At 39.4% G+C, this 24,265-nt stretch overlaps 1 protein-coding gene across 1 annotated transcript in view; it reads left to right on the top strand.

Moving 5' to 3' along the window:
• LOC144467996 (glutamate receptor ionotropic, kainate 2) overlaps nt 1-24,265 on the top strand; it is a 211,558-nt gene that overhangs the window by 12,913 nt on the left and 174,380 nt on the right. The window contains exon 2 of the mRNA XM_078177070.1: nt 3,373-3,576. Within this exon, the coding sequence (XP_078033196.1) occupies nt 3,483-3,576 (94 nt within the window). The 5' untranslated portion in view covers nt 3,373-3,482. The remainder of the gene's footprint in view (nt 1-3,372; nt 3,577-24,265) is intronic.

Below are 24,265 nucleotides of genomic sequence, written 5' to 3'. Positions count from 1 at the left end.
ACGAAAACATACAAAATCTTTTATAATTATTTAAATGCGGGAATCATTAAAAAACATACCGTGCCAATTATACCGGGACGACTATTGAATCGAATATTTTTCTGTATTTACGTGTGCATCAAGTTTTAAATTAGCTGTTGTTCTTTGCAATCCTCTAATATGGTTAATTAATCGGTTAATATTCGTAACTCGATCCGTTATCGATTCATTTGTTATAAAAATATTTTTCATAATCACAACAGTTGCAAACTTCGAGGACAAAGATAGATCAATTTGTTCCACTTTGATACTTTCACGGATGAAAATTATGAAAAACGAATTTTGGAATTCGGAAGTGTAATTTGCGTAGAAGAGAAATGATTCCCGCCGGCAAAAGTTGGGCATTTGAAAAATTCACGGCGCTTTGGGCCGAAAATAAGAAAGTTTATCGCGCCGCGATCTGCGTCACGCAATCCTTTCCATAGGAGACGGTTCTCGTCGCGTCGTCTGAAATCGGCTCACGTGTCGATCTAGGAATTGAATACAGGGTGTATCAAAATTATTGTAACCCCGGGAAATCAGGGTTTCTTTAGGTCATTCGAAGTAACTTTTTCCTTGGCGAAGGTACGATCTCCGACTTTGTTTACGAATTATTAATGGAAAACAGTAGCCAACTTGAACTTCGAACGTGCTGCAGCGAAGTCGAGCCAGCAAGTGGAACAATTCTTCGCTTCGGGGCGCAATGGGAGAAAGGGGCTACGCTCAGGCTTCGAGACGCGTTCGAAAGTATGAACAAGAAGCGCGAATTTTCCGAATTATTTTTAGTACGTGACAACGATAATTTTGAGAGTAACGCTGTTCATTCTCATTTTAGAATATCTGAAGAATCTTTACTAATTTTCTGGACCAGAAAGAGTACTCTTGTACTTGTTAGCCCGCGTGTGCCATATGATATTTTTATGCGATGTGAACAGTGAAGGTTGACAACCTGTTATGATTAAACTACTTACGATTTCGGATTCGTAAAATTAGTAGATATTCTTCAAACATTTTGAAATAAAATAGGTAGCGTTTTCTTAAAATGATCACTGTCACGTAGTGACAAGGAAATTCGAAACATTCACGTACCGGGACTTGTTCATTCCTTCAAACGCGGCTCGAAGCTGAGCGTAGCCTCCCCTTCCGTCGTGCTCCGCACCAAAGCACGGTTCCACTCGCTGGCTCGACTTCGCTGCAAAACGTTCAAAGTTCCCTCGCTCGCCTCTGTTTTTCATTAATAACTCGTAAACAAATCCGCGGATCGCATTTTCGCTAAGGGAAAAGTTACTTCGAATGACCCCCGTAACACCTCATTTCCCGGGGTTACCATAATTTTCATTCAGTCTGTATAGACCGTTGGAATTTTTTCTGGTCATTGCCACGCGGCCGGTGACGGATGCACACTCGTTTCTCGTTGCCAACGTTCGCTCGCTGCCCGCCACGCCGAACGAATTCGTCGACTCGAATAATTCGCCGACAAAAACGACCGCCCTGCCGCCCCCCTTGATGCGTCTGCTCGCATTAATTCACGGTAATTTTCGAGTCCGCAAGTAATGAAGCGCGTGGAGACGTGCGTGCGACACTGAGCCCGACGTTCATTTCGCAAATTTTCACGGTAACCATTATTTATGGCAGCCAGATTGGCAATTACGCTGGCCCCCGCGAGTACATGAATTACACCGGGCACGATTTCGAATAATAAATGCGAGTTATATGGTTATGAATACAGTTCTTGGGTATTGTTTTAATACAGAAACTATTTTACATTATGCGCAATCAAAAACCATGCATTTGTAGTCCTTAATGACAGTCTATGCGATTTCAATGCGTCCACATATATTGTTCTAAACGTTTCATCTCGTATGCGAGTGTCATAACTTTGGTATTCGATTAACGTTTATTTAGAAGTACATCGATGAATGTGTACGCATTATTTACACGTCGGACTATGATATGCGAAATAATCAAACATGATATTTATTTGGATAATTCTGTACGATGACTATACTATACTGTTACGACACTCTGTCGTGACATCTGTAACACCATTTAGGTAAGGTAGGGTAATGCTTCTCTATCCAAAGATAAGGAATTTGATTCATAACTAATTCACTATTAATTGATTGGAAAATTGTGTTTATCAATTCACTAAACACATTGTATAGCAACATTGTGGATTAAATTGTATTATATGTAATCCGAAACAATGGCTGGTGAATATAAATTTCCTTCATAATTCGAAATATAATAGGTACCAATCGGAATAATAATTTTTAAATACTTACGTAATATTCGAATAATTTACCATTTTTAATGTCTATGTATTGCTTCGTATATCTATAAAAGGCGAACGATTTCGCATGTTTTACGACTCGAGGCATGGAACACTGAACACGTTTCAGAAGGTACCCCAAGTTCTACTCTGTAATCCGTCGAAGTGTCGCAGTTCAACACTTTATTTTGTAACACCTTGCGCACTAAACTTCTAGTTGATCGGCTGCATTGGAGCGCATTTGCCAGGACAGCCACTTCGTCACGTTCCCTGCTATTGTCATCGGGGATAAAACTTTTTGCGACCAAATAGATACTGAAAAAGTGAACGTGCCGCTGAATCGGCGTGAGCCACTAAAACAAACGCAAATATCCGTTGAAAATATAATAACGAACGGATTTTAAGTTAACATTCGAACGGCGGACTCAGGATCCATTCGGATCCAGACTGGAAAAATTGATATTCAACCCCCTGCCGTACCATTTTCTTCACAGTTACTGCGATTAGGAATTTTTCAATTGATATCATTTCTTAGAAAAGACAGAACATTGACATTTATTCCGTGCCTGAATTTAATCGAATACTTAAATATTAAAAAATGGGGATTAGAATTTTATTCCAATTTTAATGAACAGAATAACATCCATACTTAATAATTTATTACTAGTAATTTCTATCGCGAGTCGGTCTCGTCGATGTACGGTAAGGGGTTAAATATCAATTTTCTGAAATTTTTTAAAATTATTTTTCTCAAATTTTTCTCAATTATCTGAAAAGAATACCATAAAATATATGTTGAAAAAAATTGATAGATAGAAAGATAGATGATCGTAAATATCCCCAGTTATGTTTTAATGGAAAGGTCCGCTGTTCGCGGGCTAATCGGAGTTCAAACTGCATTGAATTATCGCCGCGTGAACTCCGCAAGATAACGTTGTCGCGCGCGTTTCACATTATTTAGCATGGAACGTGATTTACCCGCGGCTGTTGCGCGGCGGACGCGTCTTCGCGCTCCGAAGCGGACGCGAATTCCAACTCGCAAGTTCGGTCCGATTGTTCATGCTTTGTTCATTCGTTTCCAGGTAAATGCATAGGAGCGTGAGGTGTCGCGGTTCGCGGGTGTAAATTGGTGCGGTGGTGTTAGTGCAAAGGGCCAACGGGAGGCCGCTACAGTGGGTTTTCGAGATGAGCTATGAATTTGGGCTGCCTCGTAGCCACTGTCTTCGTGCTCCAGCTCCTTCGGCTGCCGATCGATGTCGCAGCGTTGCCCTCAGTTGTCAAGATTGGTGAGTCAATTGAATATCCTTCGCACGTTCAATTCCATCCCACTAGAGAACTAACACGACATGATTGGGAACCCGTGGAATCCAGAAGGTATGAAACTTCGCACAGAAGTGGACTAATATGCAACCGTATCTATTGTTACTGCTGATACGCAATTTAAACATGGAGAAGCAACCCTTGAAAATTCAATATTTTACGTAGCAATTAAATAATATTTATAAAATATTTATTGATAGTTTCCTAGACACAAAACAATGCTAGTTTATTATTCCTTTAAATTGTGTATCAGCACCAAAAGATGAAGGTGTATGCGGCATAACTTGCTCTACCTGTATGCAAAGTTTCATAATCTTTTAGTTTTACAGGCTTCTGAACGTTCGCTGTAAGTTCCGTGGCTTATCTAGCTACGCTGCTTCATTTTGCTATTACTTCGGATCCTTTGTAGTTACTTCGTTTTCACGTAAAATCGTCGACTATTAATTTCTGTAAAGTGCTCATTTTCTTTGACGTAATAAATGTATTCTCTTTCAATGTGTCCGTATGCGCGTTAGAAATATGGATGTTTCTAAATATTTAATCAGGAGGATGTATTGTTAAACATTGCAGGATTGTTTTCCTTATATCATTTCTTTTACCGTATGACTTATTTTAATCATCTAGTCATTCCTGTTACACTTTTTTTAAGCATCTTTAGGCATCGATACTTGTTTAGCCGTGAACGACCCAGAATTTATTTCTCAGATCGCAGGTTTTCCCTATTTCACTTGTCTGACCATATACGCTTTCTATTTCACTGATTTGAGCATACGTAGTACTTAATTTTCCTTATTCTACTAATCGTAGTGTAGATTACTCCCATTCTATTTGTCTGACAATGCTGGATACTTATTGATATACCAGATCCCTATTTCACTGATTCGAGCATAGATCATTTTTATTTCACTTGTCTGACTTCTCATTTTTCTAATGTATTAAGTTGGAAACTATGAGACGGGCGTTTTCGTTTAGTCTGTGTTCAGCTGGGGCGCCCGTTTCATAGATTCCAACCTAATATTTAGCTTGTCTCGAAATGGAGTAACAGAAACTTCTTCAATATTTTGTACAAAACGTGTAGAATCTCATCACTATGTAATGCATCTTTTATTGTTACGATTATCAGACTTTCAATTCATGTGTAATTCTTATTTGAATAAAATAACGAATGACTCCGGCATAGGAGGCGGAGGGTTAATGTTAAAATTTTGACTTTTTTTGAAATATTTATTACGCGGAGGTAATAAATGTACTATACCACAAGCTTTCCAAACGGGAGAAGGTTGCGTAAGATAAGAAGCATAAAATTTAGGTGACGAATCACGTTCACTCGAGCGAATGCCTCTCCTCGGAACACTGGAGATACCGCGAAGTCCAAAAGTTTGCGAGTTCTCCGTAAATTGTACTTTTCGCAAATTCTACTCGACAACGGCACCGCCATCGCGTCGTTCGCAGCGTGTGCGGAACAACTCCCCGGTCGTTAAGACGCTCGGGGAACCGTGAAAAATAAAGCACAGTGTTTAGTATTCCGGCAATCACGAAGTTAAAGCATAATTCGATGAATTGAACTTCTTAATCCAATCTCTGGAAGTTACGGACGGGACAGCTTCCGCGCTCCTTTGAGTAATTGTTGAATAATTGGTTCGTGACCGCGTTTTCCGTGGTGGTGCGGCTACAACATTGACAGCGCGATTAAAATTGAATATTGGCGACGAATTTTCCCCGGGTCCTCCTGTCTCTCGAACACTGGTAGGCGGCATCCTTCGCGCGCAACCCTGAATTATTGAGCATAACACACGTGGCTGACGATAGGCTCACGATCCCGGCGACGCAGCAGCCCGATGCATCGAGGAGCTGCATCGCCTTCCTCCTATAAAATTCGATGTACTTCAATATTTTCCGCGCAACTAGTCCGGTGACCCGTTTACTTGGCCAGCTTACGTCGGCGAAAGTTTCTCTGAAAATTTCGCGTCCGTGTTGAGCTTCGTCGGAATCCGGCGCGACCAACTTTCGAACATCGAAAGACGTCGAACACCTTGCACGTTCCATTTGCGTTCAAAATATTATCGTCGAGAGAGGAATCGCCGGATTCGAGCGGACAGTATTTTTCTGTGCCGAGCATCTTTGCGCGCCGATGTTGTCATTTAAATTCCTGCCCGCTCGGAGAAACTCTTTAACTTCCGGCTAACACCGCGCTTGTAAATTCATTGCGATATTTTGGTGATTCCAAGAATGCGCGCGGCAATAGGTCGTCTCGTGGAACAGGTTGTCGATGCGTTGTTCCGTTCCCCCGACTGTAGCGTAAAGCGCCGTTTTCACGGTCGTTTCTTTCGACGAGCGTGTTGCCTTTCCCCCCCAGCTGGCCTGTTGCGATGCCAAATTGGCCGCGCAATTTGCGTGACTGCGCCGCCACCGCTTCAGCGGCCGTGTACAACCTTTGAAAGGGTCGCCACTTGCCGCAGCAGTGTTGAAGTCACCGGGTAAACCGGAAACTCGGTTAATGGACCGTTCCGGAGACATTCGATAATGAACATTAGTGCCCGCACACCACTCGAATACGCTCACTGCCTCTTTTCCGCTAGGGGAAACATATACGTACATTTTTTGGAAAAAGTTCGGTAACCACTTTTAGATTATACTTTTTCAGGACTTACTATAGTTTAGGCTCCGATCGAATAATGTAATCGAAATGTCCATTCCATAAGATATAATGCAATTATCGCCCGCACATGATAGCGGTATATTGGAAGCGAAAACTTTATGTCATCTTGAAACTAAAAGTGTTAAATGAAATTATAGTATCTATTTTATTTCTAGAATCTGGGTAATAAGCTTTGTATGAAATTTTTTCTTTCATCGGCGTTATTTTATTCTATTTTAGTCTAGCCGATTAAGATGGCCAAAACTGTCCTTAGAGATCTTTTAATGATTCTAATACCGTTCAATGGTTGACCAAGACAAACTCGTCTGTGCAAGTTGATGAATTAATGAGTTTTTCTTTGAGGTTTTCTTTCTTTGTCATTTATCGAACAGTATAACAGTCATATTATAAAACCTTTAAAGGCAATTTTGGCCATCTGAATCAGCAATACACTAGAATCGTGTCCCCCGTTAGTTTTCCTCATTTTACTTTCAAACATAAAAACCCATTCAGAGTCGAACGAGTTGGAAAAAGAAAATAATCAATAACAGCTCAAGCTGCCAATACATTTTACTTGGTAAACATGAATGTTCTTTAAAGTTGACGTCGACCGCAACCGTTTTCGATTAATACCGTCTCGGTCAGACCTAGTTTTACTTATTCCTTGCCTGTCGACGAATTGTCGATGCGACATTGGACTTCGGTTCACACGAACATTCTCATACTTTGCCAATATTTCTCTCGTCACCGTCCACAATCTCTGAAACGTAGCGAAACTTTTCCGCACCTCCTAAAAATGTATCGGCACGATTCACTTGCTCGTAAAAATCTAAGAAACAAGCAGCTTTCTAGTACATCGGCGGAAACTCGTTTTTTCTGTGTAAAATCCAGGTGAGGGTACTTCGAGGGACCACGTCGGTCGTCGAGAATCCTCTACTCATGCCCTCTCTGTCCTCTCGCGACGTCTATCCCCTTGGCTCGGCTAGTCTCGCGAGGAAAGAGGGCGAATAAATGGTCTAAGTTCAGCAACAAAGGGGAGCCGCACCGAGTTCCCACTTACTTCGACGCTTGTTCCAAAATCTTGCGCCCTCCTCGTCTTTTATTGGCCCTGCTCTTCAGCGCTACGCGTCGAGCACGAACTTTTCTCCCTTTGAACGACCGTTACCGCGAGTTAAGCAGCTTCTGTAGAGATATCGGAAAGTATGACGCTACGTCAAATTTCCGGTACCCGAGCCTCGGTTTGGGTTGAACTTAATCGGGTCGGGCCCCGAAATATTGTTAAATAGTTATGTAAAAACAAAACAACAAATATAAACAAACCGTTAATGTAGAAACAAAATTTTAATACAAGTGACACTGAAAGTAAAACAGTATTGATATTTTATGTTAGGCAGTTTCTTTATTGTTTACGGTATTTCATTTATATAATTTTGATTAAAATAGTTGTGAGTCACAAATGCATGAAGATTCCCAACAATATTCTCAGTAACGTAGGATGAGAAATTCTAAATTTACATTTGTTGAAACGCCGGACTCGGGCATCTTCATTCCGCGTTCCTTTCTACCGAGTCGTCCATTAACAATGCAGGAATCGCGAAAGAGCTATTTTACATAAAACTTCATCATTTTTAGAAACCTTGTTGGGGAGTAAGAAGCTTTCCGACATGAATATTTCAGTAACTTTAGTACCTTAAAACACTAAAAACGGAGTTGGTCCGCCATTCTGACCCAATATCCTGTCAGCCGTGAAAGATTAATTGATTCCAAAATTGTCAGAGCGGTGCACGCCGTTTCCTCTTCTGTAAAACATTGCGCTCGGTTGCCATTTGGTCGTGGGCCGCGCGCCATTATATCCCGCCCTCGAAACATCAATTTTAATGGTATACAAAAGCGGATCGCGTAAATAGGAGCGCGTAAAAATCTGTATTTTCGAACAACATGTCAGCAATATTTTTCTTTAAATAAGTTTGGCACGGATTGACATACAACGCTGAAATTCCATGCAAATAGTCATTCTGTTGATAAAAGTTTTTATTCATTTTTCAATTCCAGAAATAATAACAGAATCACTTCAATATTTTGAATATACTGTTTACAGATTTCAAATCAATTACAGACCTAAACGCATCAGTAAATATCTCATCAATTTCGATCGAATACTGTTGAATCTGCAATCGTTTACAGTATTCAACGGTTTAATCCTCATACCTAGTTGTTTGCACCACGTGTTTCGTAAAACTATTCCGTTTGCATTCTGTAAATACACTGTGCAATTACATTTCCCTTGGATTTTGAGTAAACTGAGATATATCGGCAAAATCAGTACAGCCTAGGTATCGTTCTCACTGTAATTATTATATAAATATATATTGGAATTCGTAATAGTGTATTAATTTGTTTAGAAGAATCTATCGAATGTTTGCTTTTCAAAAAGATTCACGTAGTAGCTGCTTATTTTTGAACCAAGTCAGACAAAGTTGCATATTTCTTAACCGAAATCAGCAAACGATTCCGAATTCGCCAACAGATAAAACAACGGAACAGGAACTAATATATCCACCGTCTGCGGATTATGGCATAAAATTCGAAGAGAAGATCCCAATAAAATCCGACGTTCGAGGCATCGTGGCGCCGTAACAACCCTCTTTTCAAGCCTTCGTCTCCGGTTCTCTCTTCCTTCGATTCCTTGCTTGTTCTTTCTGTCGGGTTTCCCGGCATTCAGTTTTCCCGTTGGCCCGTCGAATTACCGTAGAGTTTACGGTAAACCAAGTCTCTTGTTACGTATAGACAACACAAGTCCTCCGACTACACACACGTATACTAAAGTGGAATCTGAAATCAGTTCGTCACAATTGTTATTGTCTTTTCCTATCAAATATTACGTTTCAGTTACTCGTGTTCGCACCTCGTGTTAGAGCCTATTTAGTACAGATTCGGGCACATTTAGAGCAGATTTAGAGCACATTTAAAACAGATTTCAGGCACAAAACAAGCTAAATTTAAATTCTAGAAACGGTAGCATTTCACGCCGGTGCACAATGATGCATTGCCTAACTAGAAACTTCATAAAAAAAACGTTGGATTCAGAAGTCCGAATATTACGTTATTTGCGAAGCCATTAACATAATATATTCCTCGAACTCGAGCTAGAATTTCCGAAGTGTGTCCAAGAAACTTCAATTACTTTTATAAAATTATTCAAGCGATTCTATCTGTGATACTATCCGGAGAAACGTATCAGCAGGATTCCATGAATGGGCAAGATACGATGACACTGACGACGGTTTTTTCTCAAAAAGTTGTCCGATTACGGAAAACGTACCGAGCGACGATGACGAAACTATCCCAACGTCCTGGCACGATAAAGAGGTCGATAGTGCTTTCGGACCGGAGCAGAGGAATGCTTTTAATAATTCGTCGACAGTTCGACGAACATCTACCGCGCGCATGCACCGCCGGAAATTCTTATCTCTGCTTGGAACTCCTGATCCCATTCGTCGACATCCTCTATCTTCTTTGGCAATGTTCGTAAACTTCAGCTTCGAAACGGTCGAACGGTGCAACTACGAGTGGTTGCGAACTTCCCGGTCGTTCTTAAGTACTCTCGCCGCTTTGGCTTCCCTCCCCGAGCCCGGTATTATTTTCATCTTCGGGAATAATGGCCGATATTTACTCGCAGTTTTCTCCCCGGCTGCCCTTCGACTTTCGCCGCGGCTCGCAGGGACGCTCGATTAATTTCTGCTTTCTGCCTTTGCTGAGAACCACCGACGTCGAACCAATGAAGAAGTTCCAGAGTTGGTTCTCGAGCAAATTACCTTCGGCCTTTGTCGATCCGAGGATCGTGAATATCGTCTTAGCCGCGATAAACGGCATTTACCTTTCCACGGGGGCGCACGGCCATTCATAAATAGCGTCGAATGACTTGCGGGCCTGATGACTATCGATTCTTCGCGGCGGCTGGTTGTGTTCGGTTGTTCGCTTCTTTCCTCGGGGTTCGGGGAACTGGAACCGCCGCCGATGGGTTCGCAAACATTACGGCGTCCCGGGCAAATACTTGTTCAAGCTCCTGCGCCCTCAACCTTCGCGAGTTATACCGCGATGCTTGATATCCTTTCGTTTGGGATCTTGCCGAGAACGGGGCCCGTCTATCCGATGATTGCGTTCCGTACGCGCAGATTAAATTTGTACGATTCCTGCTTTCCGGCCAATTTCGGCGGATCAATATCATCCTGAAATTAATTACCGGTTGCTTTCCTTTACAGTGCACAAAGCGTTGGCGGCATGTATGTCTGTGCGTTTTCAGCTGTTGTTTTAAATGGCTACGTATAACAATTTACTCTCGATTAAACTGGTTTGGTAGCGGCAGTGCGAGGGTTTTATCACTGAAATGAAAAATTGGGTGGACGAAAATGTATTTTTTCTAATAGGACAGTATATACCTATCAGGAATTATTTAATTCTTTTTTATCGGAGTTTGTGCATTTTCAAAACTAAATGTCATTTCCATCCTTCGTTAAATTTTCATAAAATACAAAATTTCGAAAAAATCACACCAATTTTCTTCTTGTTCTTCTACCTAACATTTACCACTTACGAAAAACGTTCGTTCAATGTATCTCAAACATTCTATATGTTTACAGAACAGCCATATAACAAATTACTCAGATCTAGACATTAACGTCAGAGATTTATTTAAAATCAAGCATAATATTTGAAGTTTATGTATAAACTGTAATTTCATATGTAAATTAAAACTACTATTATATCGGTAATTCACTATCCAAAAAATTCGACACTAATTAAACGTGGAGAATAATATTACGTATTTTAACAGCTGTAAAATTCCAATTCTATAAATTACGCTTTCGCTACACTCCGCGAGACGTAATTCGATTAAGCAGGTAAAACCACCTTGCCTAATTATACACGTGTTAAGCTTATTATAGTTCTAAGTGAAAAAACTTCAACGCATATAGCGCGAAGAGTCGTACCGAAGACGACAAGAATTAGAATAAGAACGAAAGAATGTATCTCTATGGTTTCAATTAGTCCTAAATACATTTGCATTCTTATTTAAAAGAGATCTGGCTAGTTCCAACAGTAACGGGAACAGGTTTAAACATCGATCCATCTTAAGCTCCCAATCAGTCTAACACCATCCAGCTCTTGAGAGAGCGTTCATGGTGGAAGTGAATACTAACGTTACTGCTTTCTTACTAGATCGATAACAGAGCGAGACTACTTCACTTAACAATGATGCAAATCTTGTTGCTGCGATAATAATACTTCTTTATTATTATAATTAACCCCTTGACGTACCATTTTCTTCACAGTCACTGCGATTAGGAATTTTTCAATTGGCACAATTTCTTAGAAAGGACAAAACATTAATGTTTAGTCCGTGTCTGAATTTACATGTATACTTAAATATTAATAACAAGGGATTAGAATTCTATTGCAATTTTAAAGAAGAGAATAACATCCGTATTTAATTATTTATTACTAGTGATATCCATCACGAGTCGGACTCGTTAAAGTACGGCAAGGGGTTAAATGCATCAAATTTTGTGCAGAATTTTAATTTTATATTTCATAGTTTACGCGTTGAATGTTAAAGCAATATCATAGAGCATTGTCAAGCATGCACCACTAGTACTCAGCAATTCGAACGCCTATGCGGTTGACACAGCGATTTGCTTTAGATCCATTTGTAACTGGGGTATTATTCGAATAATAACATTACACGTGTATGACATAAATTCAATATTTGAAATAATAATCGTGTCAGTAAATTGTGTCCATTCCAGTCTTTTGTACTGATTTTGGTTTGCGTATTTATGCGATCCTTTAAACTTTCATGTTCTTCGACAGCTTTTGCTAAGTACAATAATTAAACAGGAGAAAGTGTAGTTTTATAATAATGTTACGTAATCATTTTTACCGAAATCTGTTACATTTATTTTGTATTTATACATTTCGTTTTATTAACATTTCGATGTTTAATATATCTGTCGTAATAGAGGACCTCTAATTACTTCCACTATTTATAACTTGTTCAAATAACTGTAGTCCGCGATCCGATAAACAGAATTAATCAGACACTTAATTTATTTCTGAGATGATAACAATATTAATCTTCACGGTGTTCACATAATTCAACTAACGCTCTACAGTAGTTCAGATAATAGAAATTCTGCAGAAATTCACTACATCGAGCATTGCTCAAAATTTTATTATAATAAATAGAGTTTATTTGAAAAGTTCGAAGGGTTCGCATACTAGCGCTTTATTGAATGAAACATATTAATTAAATTAAAATGCTGTACAGCAACTGGAATATATGTACGTCGAAAATTAGAGATTTATTTGACTGAACTCGAGTAATACGAAAATTTTCTTACGATTGCCAGAGTATTCGATTCTTTTAAGTGCATTGATTCGAACAGTTCGTCGATTTCGAGCAACTCGTAAAATTCGCACAGCTCTAACAATAATACCAAATGAAGACCTTCAGGTACGCGTTGCCTATCACGAATGGAAAACGGAAACAACCCTCTCGGGACCTGTCGCATCGAAAGATTTTTTTCGGTGGATGGCCAACAGTTTCGGGGCGGAGGTTTGAGCTGTCAACTTTCGAATTTCTTTTTTTTTTTTCATGGACCCGGCGAGGGTCGCGCAATATTTTTTCTCCCTCGAGTGAACGACACGCACACACGCTGCCGGTCGCGCTCGGTCGATTGCGTCCGTTCCTGTGGTCGGTCGTAGGAATCGTCGAGGGGGCGACGAAGGAAGAATCGCGGGGAGAGCCGGCCGGGAAAGAATACGGAACGGTCCCAGAGCAAAAGACGACGGGTTAAACCGAGTGGAAGGACGGTTTTACATGTAAGTGGGTTACCGGCTCGTCCCGTGCTTGCGGAAGAATTTTGAAATTGTTCGAGTCGCCTGTCTCCGGCATAAAAGGGGACCGGCCTCGCTACGTATCCCGGAACTGTTCTGAGCCACCGACCAGGATTTCGTGAATTTAAGGGAACGGAAGAAATCTTTTTTAGCCGGGAAATACGCGAACTGGACATGACTCGGAGCGCACATCTTTCATTATAACTTGTCCCCTCCTGGACAGTAACATCGTTGTTTGCCCAGTTCGCTGTCCTATTCTAAGGGATCAAAGCTTCAAGGGTTAAGAAACTTAATCTGCACGTTGCATAAGCAGGAGCCATAATATTTAATTTCTGATATTCGCGAAGTATTTGATTTACCTTGGTAATTAAATAATTTGTAAGATGGATGTAATGTAAGTGAAAGTCAATGACGAATATGATCGACAGTCATGAAAAAGATATGGATGAGCACCTTGCCGTACTTTAACGAGTCAGACTCGTGATGGAGATTTCTGTTAATATCCCGTTCAATATAATTGTTATTCTATTCTTTTAAGTCGAAATAAAATTCTGCTCTCCTTGTGATTTATATTTAATCGTTCCAGTAAACTTAGATATACAATAAATATAAATTTCCTTTTTCTCCTAAGAAATAATTACAATCGAAAAGGCGTTTACTATAGTAACTATGAAGAAAATGGTACGGCAAGGGGTTAAAAGGGATTGAAGTTAATAAAAAATATATCTATATTTTTGTTAGCTTGTTGCAATATAAACATCGTAGCTTTTTAGTAACTATTCTATTCATGGCTTCTATGCATATACCGAAGCACTAAGATGTAATCATTTTATATGAGATTTCTGGGGTGGAAGTAGGATATATCACAGTTCTGAAGTCAGAATGCGAAGCGACGCGACGCAGAGGCGGTATACTGGCATGATACAATAAGACAGTGTGAAAACGAAGACCTCCTAAAACAAGGGTGCAAATAGAGATTCGGAAAGCAGGGAGGATCCGTAGCTACGTTAAGAAGTCGATCAACAACAAAACAAAAGTCCTGGGTTCGATCCACGTTTCCTTCTTTCCCTAGGTACTACAATTGGAACACCCGTTATGCTTCTTTCTCCGATGTACAGTCTCGGTGCGCCACGTGACCTATTCCCACCCCTTCGATTTGAAATCTACCTTATTATTCCTAGTACCGCGTCCCGGACCGTCCATCTTAAATTCAAAGGAACTCCGAGTAAGAATTCTTCACGTAAAAGCTGATTTTCTGTTTTCTTTCTCCGACAAAGGAACGAGTAAGGGGATAAAGGAATTACACTCTCCGGGAAGCAAGGGGGGGGGGTGGGACTTCTTTGCTACGGCACGCAGTATCAAATTACCTAAAATAACTGCGTGACCGAAGAAGGGACTCGAGTAAGAATCGTTGACCCCCCTGTCGCCATACGTCGGTTCGATGATGGATTAATGCCATTAGCTTCGCAAATCGTACCGAAGATGCCAGACACCGATTGTAATGGGCTGTCAGGTTATAGCACCTCCCCATTCTTCCATGTTCAGTCCTTCCCCTGCTGTCTGGTAAAACGTCGTTATAAGTAGTAGGTAAAGATGAGTTACTGTAGTCATTAAAGCATCTCGATGCATCGAATAGTTTTGTTATGTCAAGGTTATGTCAAGGTTATGTCTGATTCGTGAACTGTTTCTTTAGCTTTGGTAGAACTTCCTTAGCTGTTCGTTTGGCCGCTCTTGTTGTTGTTTATATTTTACACAGTCTGGCGAATAACAATGATTAAACTCACGCTGAGAAATGATTAAGAATTGTCTAAATTTGAAAATCAGTCGTCCATTCACTAAACTTATAGATGACTTCGTGTTTTTTATGGTGCACATAATCGGCCATCGGAGCAAGCCATCCGACGACCCGTAGATAGCAACCACGCCAACATGTTATCGGAATGTACGTACTGAAACAAATATTGCCGCTGTAAACAAAAGTATGCAAGAGGGCCCTTTATTGATTCCCCGTCGGTTGCAGTAATTGACGACTTGGGAGCCAACATTGTTCGTGTTATTCGTGACATATGACCGACATTGTTCGAATAGGTGACCCAAAATTCAGCTGACAGATTGCGCTTAGTCAAGAATAGTTATGGTAACCGTATATTTCAAATCACTTTTTAATATCTATTTGACGAATAAAAAGAAATTTCTTATCAATATTTAACTGATCGTGTGTTTATTAAAATTTAAAGTTCTATCATGCTTAAAAGAAAATCTTTTATATGGAAATCTACAAAACTATGAATATATATAAACGTTATGATTTAGTTAGGATATATGTGTTTGACATTTGATTGGCAGTACAAGTAATTTAATATCCAACAAAGTATTTTGCAATTTACAAATATTTTGTATACCAGTGTTGTTGACTGCTTTAAATTTCCATGCGTTCTGTTATCCTGATTGCGTGAGATGCTTAGTAATGTTCGTGTTTCTATTACTAGATGTATGTCCACGTCTTTCTTTGTGTATGCAGCTATTTATTTTTATACAAATAAATAGTTACACTGTCCAACTAATCGTAAAAATAATTCCTTCCATAGATTATACAAGATGCTGTCGTTTTGAATAATTGTACACTCCCTCGTTATTCGAATGGTATGTGACTGAATACTTTTGTTCAAAGAATGAAGATACACTATTCATAGTATTCATTTCTCTATCAAATGCGCCATAAAAACGCAAATGGCAACTATTGAAATTCACGTTCAATTTTCTTTGCGAACAAAATGGTTTTCCCCGAACCTGTCGATTTTTCTTCCGAATAAGAACAAACTATGACACAACGAAAACTTCAGTCATCATTCAATCGCTTTCTTGCGCCCGATATCGTAAGTAGGAATTCAGTGGACGATCATTCACTTGGAGGGCCAGTAGTAACAGCAACTAAAAGCTAAGGTTTCTACGTTACGCGATCGGAATTCTAAGCACCATGCTCCACCCAACACTCGGAAATTAACGCAATTATCAGGAACTAACTCGGCTGCCACTCAGGGTATTCTCCACTAGCCAAAGATGAAAACACAGAGAACCGAGGGAAATGACTTCCCAGCGCGTGCATCGATCTCTCTTGTTCTCAGCGAGACTCGCCAACCGTGATGCCGCTTTAAGCTAACGCTTCCATTCGTGATTGCAATGTGAACACAGTCTGCCGACGTAGGAGTGTGATCAAAGTGCTTTCGTTTTTCCTTTTCAATTTTCCTCTTGCCTGAAATTTCTTGTTATTCTACCGTGGCGTCCGAAATCTTCTCTCGTCACTAAATTCTTTAAAAAATTAAATAATCTATTAATACTTCGTATCTATTTACAGCATCTTTTAAAAGTATTCATTGATCCTGTATTTGTAATTTGTCTGAATTTATTTCATAAACAGAACTGTAAGTGAAACGTCTCTTTGTATATGTATGGTATATATCAAGGGTATTAGTGTAGAGTGTTTGGTACAACTTGGGCACATACTTAGTGAAATTAATCCGGCTATTAGTTAGTTCAATTAAGTAAACGCTTCTGGAATTTCGAGATGGAGGATTTCCGTATTCGTGTTTAATTTGGAACAATGCGATAACGATTTCTTTTTGTGCTATGCTTCGAATGCTTAAAAATCGAAAAAAAGTATTGTAGGATGAGGATCGGGTGAATAATGGAGTCTTCAATTTAATGAAGAGGTAAAATTGCCAAAGAAAATTCGTCTGTTCTTTTATACGTTCATTATTCGACTGTTTCTCATTTTTGCACGCATTCGCGCATCGTCCACCTCATTTGTTTCTTGCATACTGCCACGTATATAATTGCATTTTCTCAAGCATATACATACGCGTATACACGCACTCATTCGCCCTTAAAATCTTACAATATCGAGAGACGCGCATGATCAGTGAATGATCGATACTAAACTGAGCAAAGGTGTTTCTAAAATTTCGTCACGTAAAAGTCAACGAACTTGGTATGCGCAAAATATGGTACGGCGCAACTTACAAAATTCATCTTCCTCTTTCGCGGTGCTCTTTAAATGTTTGTTGCATTCTGCTAACGACAGTTGCCTCTTTCAAACGACTTCTTGTTTCCGTGGGCAAACGTCCTTCTGTGTACAGGTGAAACCAGTTTGAGAATTATAACGTGAGCAGAAGTACGCGGACGGAAATCTAAGTAGCAGCTTTTGAATCCTTGTGCTGCTCGAGTGACAATTTATGTACTTCCGCCGAAGCTCTGTTTATGTTCTTACCAAGATTGCGTTTTCCAATTTGCGGACGGGCGCGTACAGACGCAGACAACGTCACGACTAATTGCATCTCGTATTTCTACGTGCGGCGGCGTTTTTGTGACGCTCTATTTAATTTGCTTGCCGGTTTCACGCCACGTAAACAGAATTTCTCTGTCAGCAAGTGGCAATAGTTTCTGGGTCGATGAAACAATTTGATTCAATGTTTTCTTTATCTGAAATGAATGAAATTAGTGTAGCAATATTTGATCTCACGAGAATCATTGTGGGCTCGCTTCTATTGATGTATACAGGATGTTTTATTTACATTTATTTACGGAAACGTTTTCCTAGCTATTCTTTCCGGATATTTTCTTCTTCTTTTTGCGAAAATTTGAACATTGGTTTAATTAGATTTTTCAAAATATTCAAATTCGAAAAATGTAGATTCAACACAAATTTTGTTATATCGAAACGTTCTATCGATGGATAAGGGACTCAGTACTGTATGTACAGTCAGTCCCATAAGTATTCGTACCCTCATTGCTTATAAGAGAGTTGAAATCAAGGGACGCATTTCAGATTTTGCAATAAACGTTTCATTATGAATGAAAACATGTATAAAGTTTATTTATACCAAATTATAACAAAATTGATTAACTAATAACAAAAATATATTGATGTTACTCCTCGTAGTACGTAATAACAGTCCACAAAAGTATTCGTACCAGTGTAGATTTTGTCGAAAAATCGCATATTAGAGTAGCTGTTTTACTTTATATTAATTTTCTAGAATTTAGTGGGTCCACCTTTATGCCTTATTATATCGTTCAATCGATTTGGCATACTTTTTCAATACTATTCCAAACTTCCAAAATTTTGTTTTTTAGCATTTGTTTATTGAAAATTTCATGCTCGTGCAGTCTTTTATCTATTTCCGCCCATAAATTTGAGGAGTAATTCTGAGGAGGTGTATGTAAAAAATGGGGAACGTGGTAAAGTATCCACACACGAACAATCTGAGCAGTATGCTTCGGGTCGTTGTCGTGTTGAAAATAGTAGTCATCTTCCAGACCAAGCTTAATCGCACTTGAGTGCAGATTTTCTTCGAATATTTTTTATACTTTATCTTATCCAAAATTCCATCGATAAACACAAGTTTGCCCATTCCGGATACCGCCATACAGCTCCACACCATCACGGAGCCTCCGCTGTACTTTACAGTTGGTTGAAAATTTTTTAATTCTAGTTCTGTATTAGACTTTCTTCAAACTTTTCCTTTTCCCTCACATCTAAAAATATTAAATAAGATAATAAAAAGTTTATTGCAAAATTTTACGTGCATCGCACGATTTCATCCCTTGATTTCAACAGATTTCTCTTGTAAGCAATGAGGAGGGTACGAATATTTATGGGACTGACTGTACATTCAGTATTTATCACGAGTGTATCACGATGTGCGTTCTTTCGTATGCAGCTGGCCTAATTTTTTTCTCCCTCTACCCCGCAATAATACCTTAGGCGATATCGCCCGAGTACCGCGGTGGACAGCTAAATATGTTTGTCAAGGTTATCAACAGCTCTAATTCACTTTGGCTTGACGTGTTATTCAACCTGAGCTTCTCCCGCTATCTACCCTTTGAAACATCCACCGTCGCATTGTCGGATTCCTAATAGAACCCTTTCACAAACATAACCGCAGGACCAATACGACAGACAGCGCTATCGCATTTGCGCCGCTTAGTATACATAGGAATTAGAAGCAGACGGCACACAGCAAGAAGAGGGTATTGTCTGTTATACGTTTGAGACAATTGTCGTTGTGCTAGTCTCTACAACACGTTTTATGAAAAGCTTCTTGAAAGTCAGTAGATTGTCCTTAGTATAAATAGTAAATCCTGAATGTCAATTTAAGATGTAACACCGAATGATAAGTAGAAACTACGAACAACGCTGGTAACGGCTCCACTCTTACAACGTTTGTAATATGGAACGTATTTTGAAATACTATTACGAACACCATCTAGCAGTTAAACAAAATAAACTTTTCGTCATGCAAGTACCTATATATCCCAATACAAATCTGTATAAATAGGCATTTCTAAATTAAAGAACAAGTGCTCTTGAATTTAATTTCACACAGCGTGTGTTCTATTAGCATTGGTACTGTAAACATTCTTTTCAACAATAAATATTTAAACTACGCTTTCAATCGTGTCTTCTTGTAATTATATGTAGCGTATACTTAGACAATAAACAGATATTTTAATTATGTTTCACAAAAAAGTTTAGCGAAAGGAGAGATAACTCGGGAATTGAAAAGATAAATCTCGGCCGAAAACGTAGGTAGCAATAGAAAGGAGATTAAACCTTTCTTAACTCATCTGGATCTTTTAAAATACGCGCGGCGCGGTGTTATCCAGTAATCCTGTCGTAAAGTTCCTCCACCACAGGCCCGGATTCCTTTAATGCTCCCCATACTACCCGAGTGCGAGAAATATTTGTCTATGAAATATGCTGGCGCGTTTAATATTTAATGCAACCGACGCGACGGCAACGCGCGCAGAACGGTTTCACGGTTGTTGTTTTATGGGTTCCCTGTATCTTTATTTTCCAACCTTTTTTTCCCCCTGTTATCTGTTTCCGCCGGCGTTGTAGCATACGCTTCTAGCACGCGAAATGGAACGGTCATGAATTTTTATTCAATTGACTTTTATCAAAACTCGAATGAATAACAGAATATTTTCAATTGGAAAGTTGAGATTCGTCGAACATTTGCTACAGTTTTCAAAGAACGTTTATTTCATCAGTAGAACGTTTACTGATAGTAAATATTGTGTTAAATTCCGAATAAAGATCTTTTATTTTGAACACAATTGACAGTTCGTCACATAAATGAATCGAACTGTAATGCGTAGCTTCTGGTGGAATTTATTTGTGAGATGGTTTGTCGAAAATTATTTGATCATGCTTTATTTAATATTACACAATGCATCTTTCATAATAGATATTCAGATAATAGAATATTGACTTTGTGTCAGATTAAATGTTTATCGATTTTCGTAGTAAATAGTGTTGCCTATGCAGAATATTCTCATGTACTTGTATGATTGTTAATTGTTAATCGAAGGTTCTATTAATCGAAATTCTATTGTGTTTAATTATCAGGTCAGTTTATAATGTTCACCTTACAAAGGTTTCGTCTCTGTTATGCGAATGACATTTTTTCCTCGAAGTTACACTGTGCCCCATCTATTTTACTGTCTCTAAAATGCAAAATTCCAAAACACAGTAAATTTATTCGAAAATCGTTGGTAAATGCAATTTAACTGCAAATCTTTAAACAATATTCGACAGCCAAAAATTTGCATGATCAACACGCTTTCTATTCAATGATCATCTTTGACTGTCGAGTCACGAAACCTATCGTTGAAAACTAACCTGAACGGTGATCCGCTCCCGAAATTATGTTCTATTCACATTGTCGACGCGTTTAATGTCTCCTTATCAGAATTTTCTGGCGGGGCGCCGTGTAAGAGCCCGTACCATCCAGGAAATAGTTGTCATTGTCCGAAGTCAATCCGCCGGGTCATTACCTAACTTCTCGAGGAGCGATGCGGTGGAGAAGTGCTCGCCGCCGCATTGCTTATCAGCGTGTTAACGGTGATAATAACGGGAGGAGAGGTTGTGTGGGCGACGTACCGTTGCATAGATCGATTTCTCCGCAACGCGACGCCGCGAATACCGACGCGCGACGGCTCGTTAATCCACCGACAGATAAGAGCATTATGGGGGATTCGTAGTGCATCACGCCGCGCCGGTCAGGACCCGCGAAATCTTTATGCCGCCTGCGATATGGAGTTTGACGATGTGCTCGATCCATTAGATCTGGAACGATCACTAAAAATTCCTGGTATAAATGATCGTTCAACGAAGAATTTGCGCTTTTCAATTGATTTTTATAGGATTTATAGATTGAGAAATTTGCAAATTCGAAAAAACGTAGCTATTAGAATTTAATATTTATAATATAGTTAGTAGCAGCTACTTCTTCTACAATTATTATGCTACTAACTCTTTGAGAACGTCTATTAAGATTATTATTATAGTATTATTTCTTATTTCAGAAATTGTAAGCATATATTCCCGTTATGCACAAAATTAGAACGGTTCAATAATTGTCTAGATAATGGCATTATGTATAGTAAACCCGAGGGGACATGGTCTGAAAATACAACCGAATTTGATCCATATATTTATATTTAACGCTATTTAGAGATGAATTATTTGTAACCGATATAACGACAAATGGAACGAATGTTGAATATGCACAAAAATAATACGTTGTTAATTGTATAAAGTCGTTATAAAATTAGTAATCGTTCTATCTTATCGAATGATAGACATAATATAAATTAGGAGAAGGTTTTTTCATTATTGACATCAATTGTCTAGAGATATCGTATGGCGCGATATTTCCATCTGGCGCCGTAGAATTTTACCAAAATGGGATTCTTTTGTTTCCAATCCATTTGTGAATTCCAAATGTCGTTCGCTTCATTTCTGAAGTTACCTGACAGAGTTTTACTTCGTGGGAAAACGATATATTAAGCCCTCATAGTTTGGTCCATCGATTTAGACATGAAGACAATGCCACAATTCAGTACCAATTAAAAACTTTCCAATGGCAGCGTAGTATTATAGAATCGATGAAGTTACGCGTATAAAAGGAGTATGCAGCATAGAAACTGATGGTAACAAGTGAAGCGATCGACTGAATAATTAATGGGACTTAATGGGCAAAGTTAATAGTTGAGATGGAAGAATGATAGGGGAAAATCGAGATTAGGAAGCGTGGAACTTTTAAATGTCGTGGTCCGTGTACCTAACATCTTGAACGGGGGAAAAAATTCGATTCTCCTCGTGGCATCAACACGACGATAAACTTTCCCCGCTCTCGAATAATCGACCGGTCTACAGTCGAAGTTCCCGCAGCCGGGTAAGAAACGCGAAAGAGCACTTGCGTAACAGAACGCTCGGAATCTCTCGGTCATCGCGTGGGGAAAAGCATTGTTCCCTAAAGTGCGGTTACGGCAACACGGGAACGTTATGCTTCATCCTGTGTTCAGCTTCCGTTCATTCGTTTCCGTGTCGCGTTTCCTCCTCTGCAATCATGAGGGAGCCGAGCCGACGAAAAACACCGCAGAACAACGCGGGAACGGACGGCACCGGCTGAAGAGTCAGTGAACACCGGAGAAGCTCCGTTTCAACCCCTTCGTCCGGCACGACAAAAGGGATGATGGAGTGTCGGCGGGGACGTAATGAGAGCCATACACGAGAGCTTTAATGCGATTACCCTCGAGGGCTTCAGCCAACTATCCCTGAACTCCTCGGATTTCTACCTATTGCTCTGTTCCAGCTAAATATCCCCTACGATTGGCCTGTGAAAAGTTGACGACCTACGTTTCCGATACCGCATTTGACTCTCTTTAAGGGGTTACGCCTGCCTGCATGTTCAATTTCGTACAACTTTTCGACTTCTTCGCGAGATGTACATACTGCAAAACTAGTGCCCGGAGTTTGTAAACAAGCCACGGATTACTTACCTTTCCACCGAAGTTCATTTCGCTGCCTTGAAAATAAGCCCTATCCGAAACAATACACGTATGTCGACATTTCACGTAGTGTACGAAACATTTTTCAAACGCTGAAGAACGTAGAACCTCCAACTCGTTCCGCGGATTCTATTTTATAGCTTCAATTGACTCAAAATGCCTTCCCAGAGTGGTAATTTGGGCTATGGGGTGGAGTTTGTGCGACAAACCTATGCTACATTATCGTAGTATAAAATCAAAGACCTGTCTTTGCATGATTTAGCTTCATTCTGATTCAATAATATTACTTATTAACTGTTTGTCAAAGAAACAGTAATCGAAGAAAACAAACGTGGGTGGCCTTAATTTTTTAGCAATTTTAACACGTTCGTCACGGTCGTATACCCGATCGTAAAGAAAGAAAAGATTATTGTAAATAGATCAAAAGTGATTCATAATATGACATTCGGTTTGCTTGTTATTTTCACAGAATTTAAACAGAATTTCCCCTAGAATAAAATGTAACGAATAATACGTAATACAAATACACCGAAGCATATTAGAGACAATTTGATAACACGAAATTTTCGATTTTCATCAATTTCCAATAGATCCGGCATGATATGAACTCAAATACGTTTCGTCCGCATTATTTGTCCATTTTCGCAGTTCATATCTAATTTTCTGTTATTCCAGAATAAGTTTGCGTATCGTATCAAATTGGAAGCTCCGTGTAATAACATTCTGTAGACATTTGAAAATTTTTTAGCGATTGGATCGATCATGGATTTGACGATCGAAACTATCCCGCTTGAAACGACCCCCCAAAAGTTTGATATAGGATCCGTTTGGCGTTTTTATTGAGCTTCGAATGAAAGGCATACTTCCGATTTCATAACAGTATGAAGTACCCATTACCCATACCATAAAGGTTCCGTATCACCGAACTTGTTATTACACTTGTTATTGAGTAAATATATGGAGAAAATAGAGTTTCGATAGATTCGCGATTAGTTGATTTTACTTTTGTTTTGCGGAAAGGTATGAGAAAAAAAAATTAGAATCAGAGTGTTGCAAGTACGGTTAGGGTGGACGACGTTAGTTGTTTATTGACGCGCGGGCCTAATTGGATTCCTATTTAACTGTTGCGGTCCCAAGAATCGATAGAAGCATTAGAGGAATGTCCCTACGGAATAGCAGCTATTGCGGCGGAACTATTCATCAATTAATGCGACCATCTGCTGTACATTTGCAGTTGATAATGAAAGTTCCATTGAACATCT

Source organism: Augochlora pura, chromosome 1 (genome assembly GCF_028453695.1).
Source record: "Augochlora pura isolate Apur16 chromosome 1, APUR_v2.2.1, whole genome shotgun sequence".
NCBI classification, from domain to species: Eukaryota; Metazoa; Arthropoda; class Insecta; order Hymenoptera; family Halictidae; genus Augochlora; species Augochlora pura.
The sequence above is the reverse complement of the archived record's forward strand: the minus strand, read 5'-3'. Positions and strand labels throughout refer to the sequence as shown.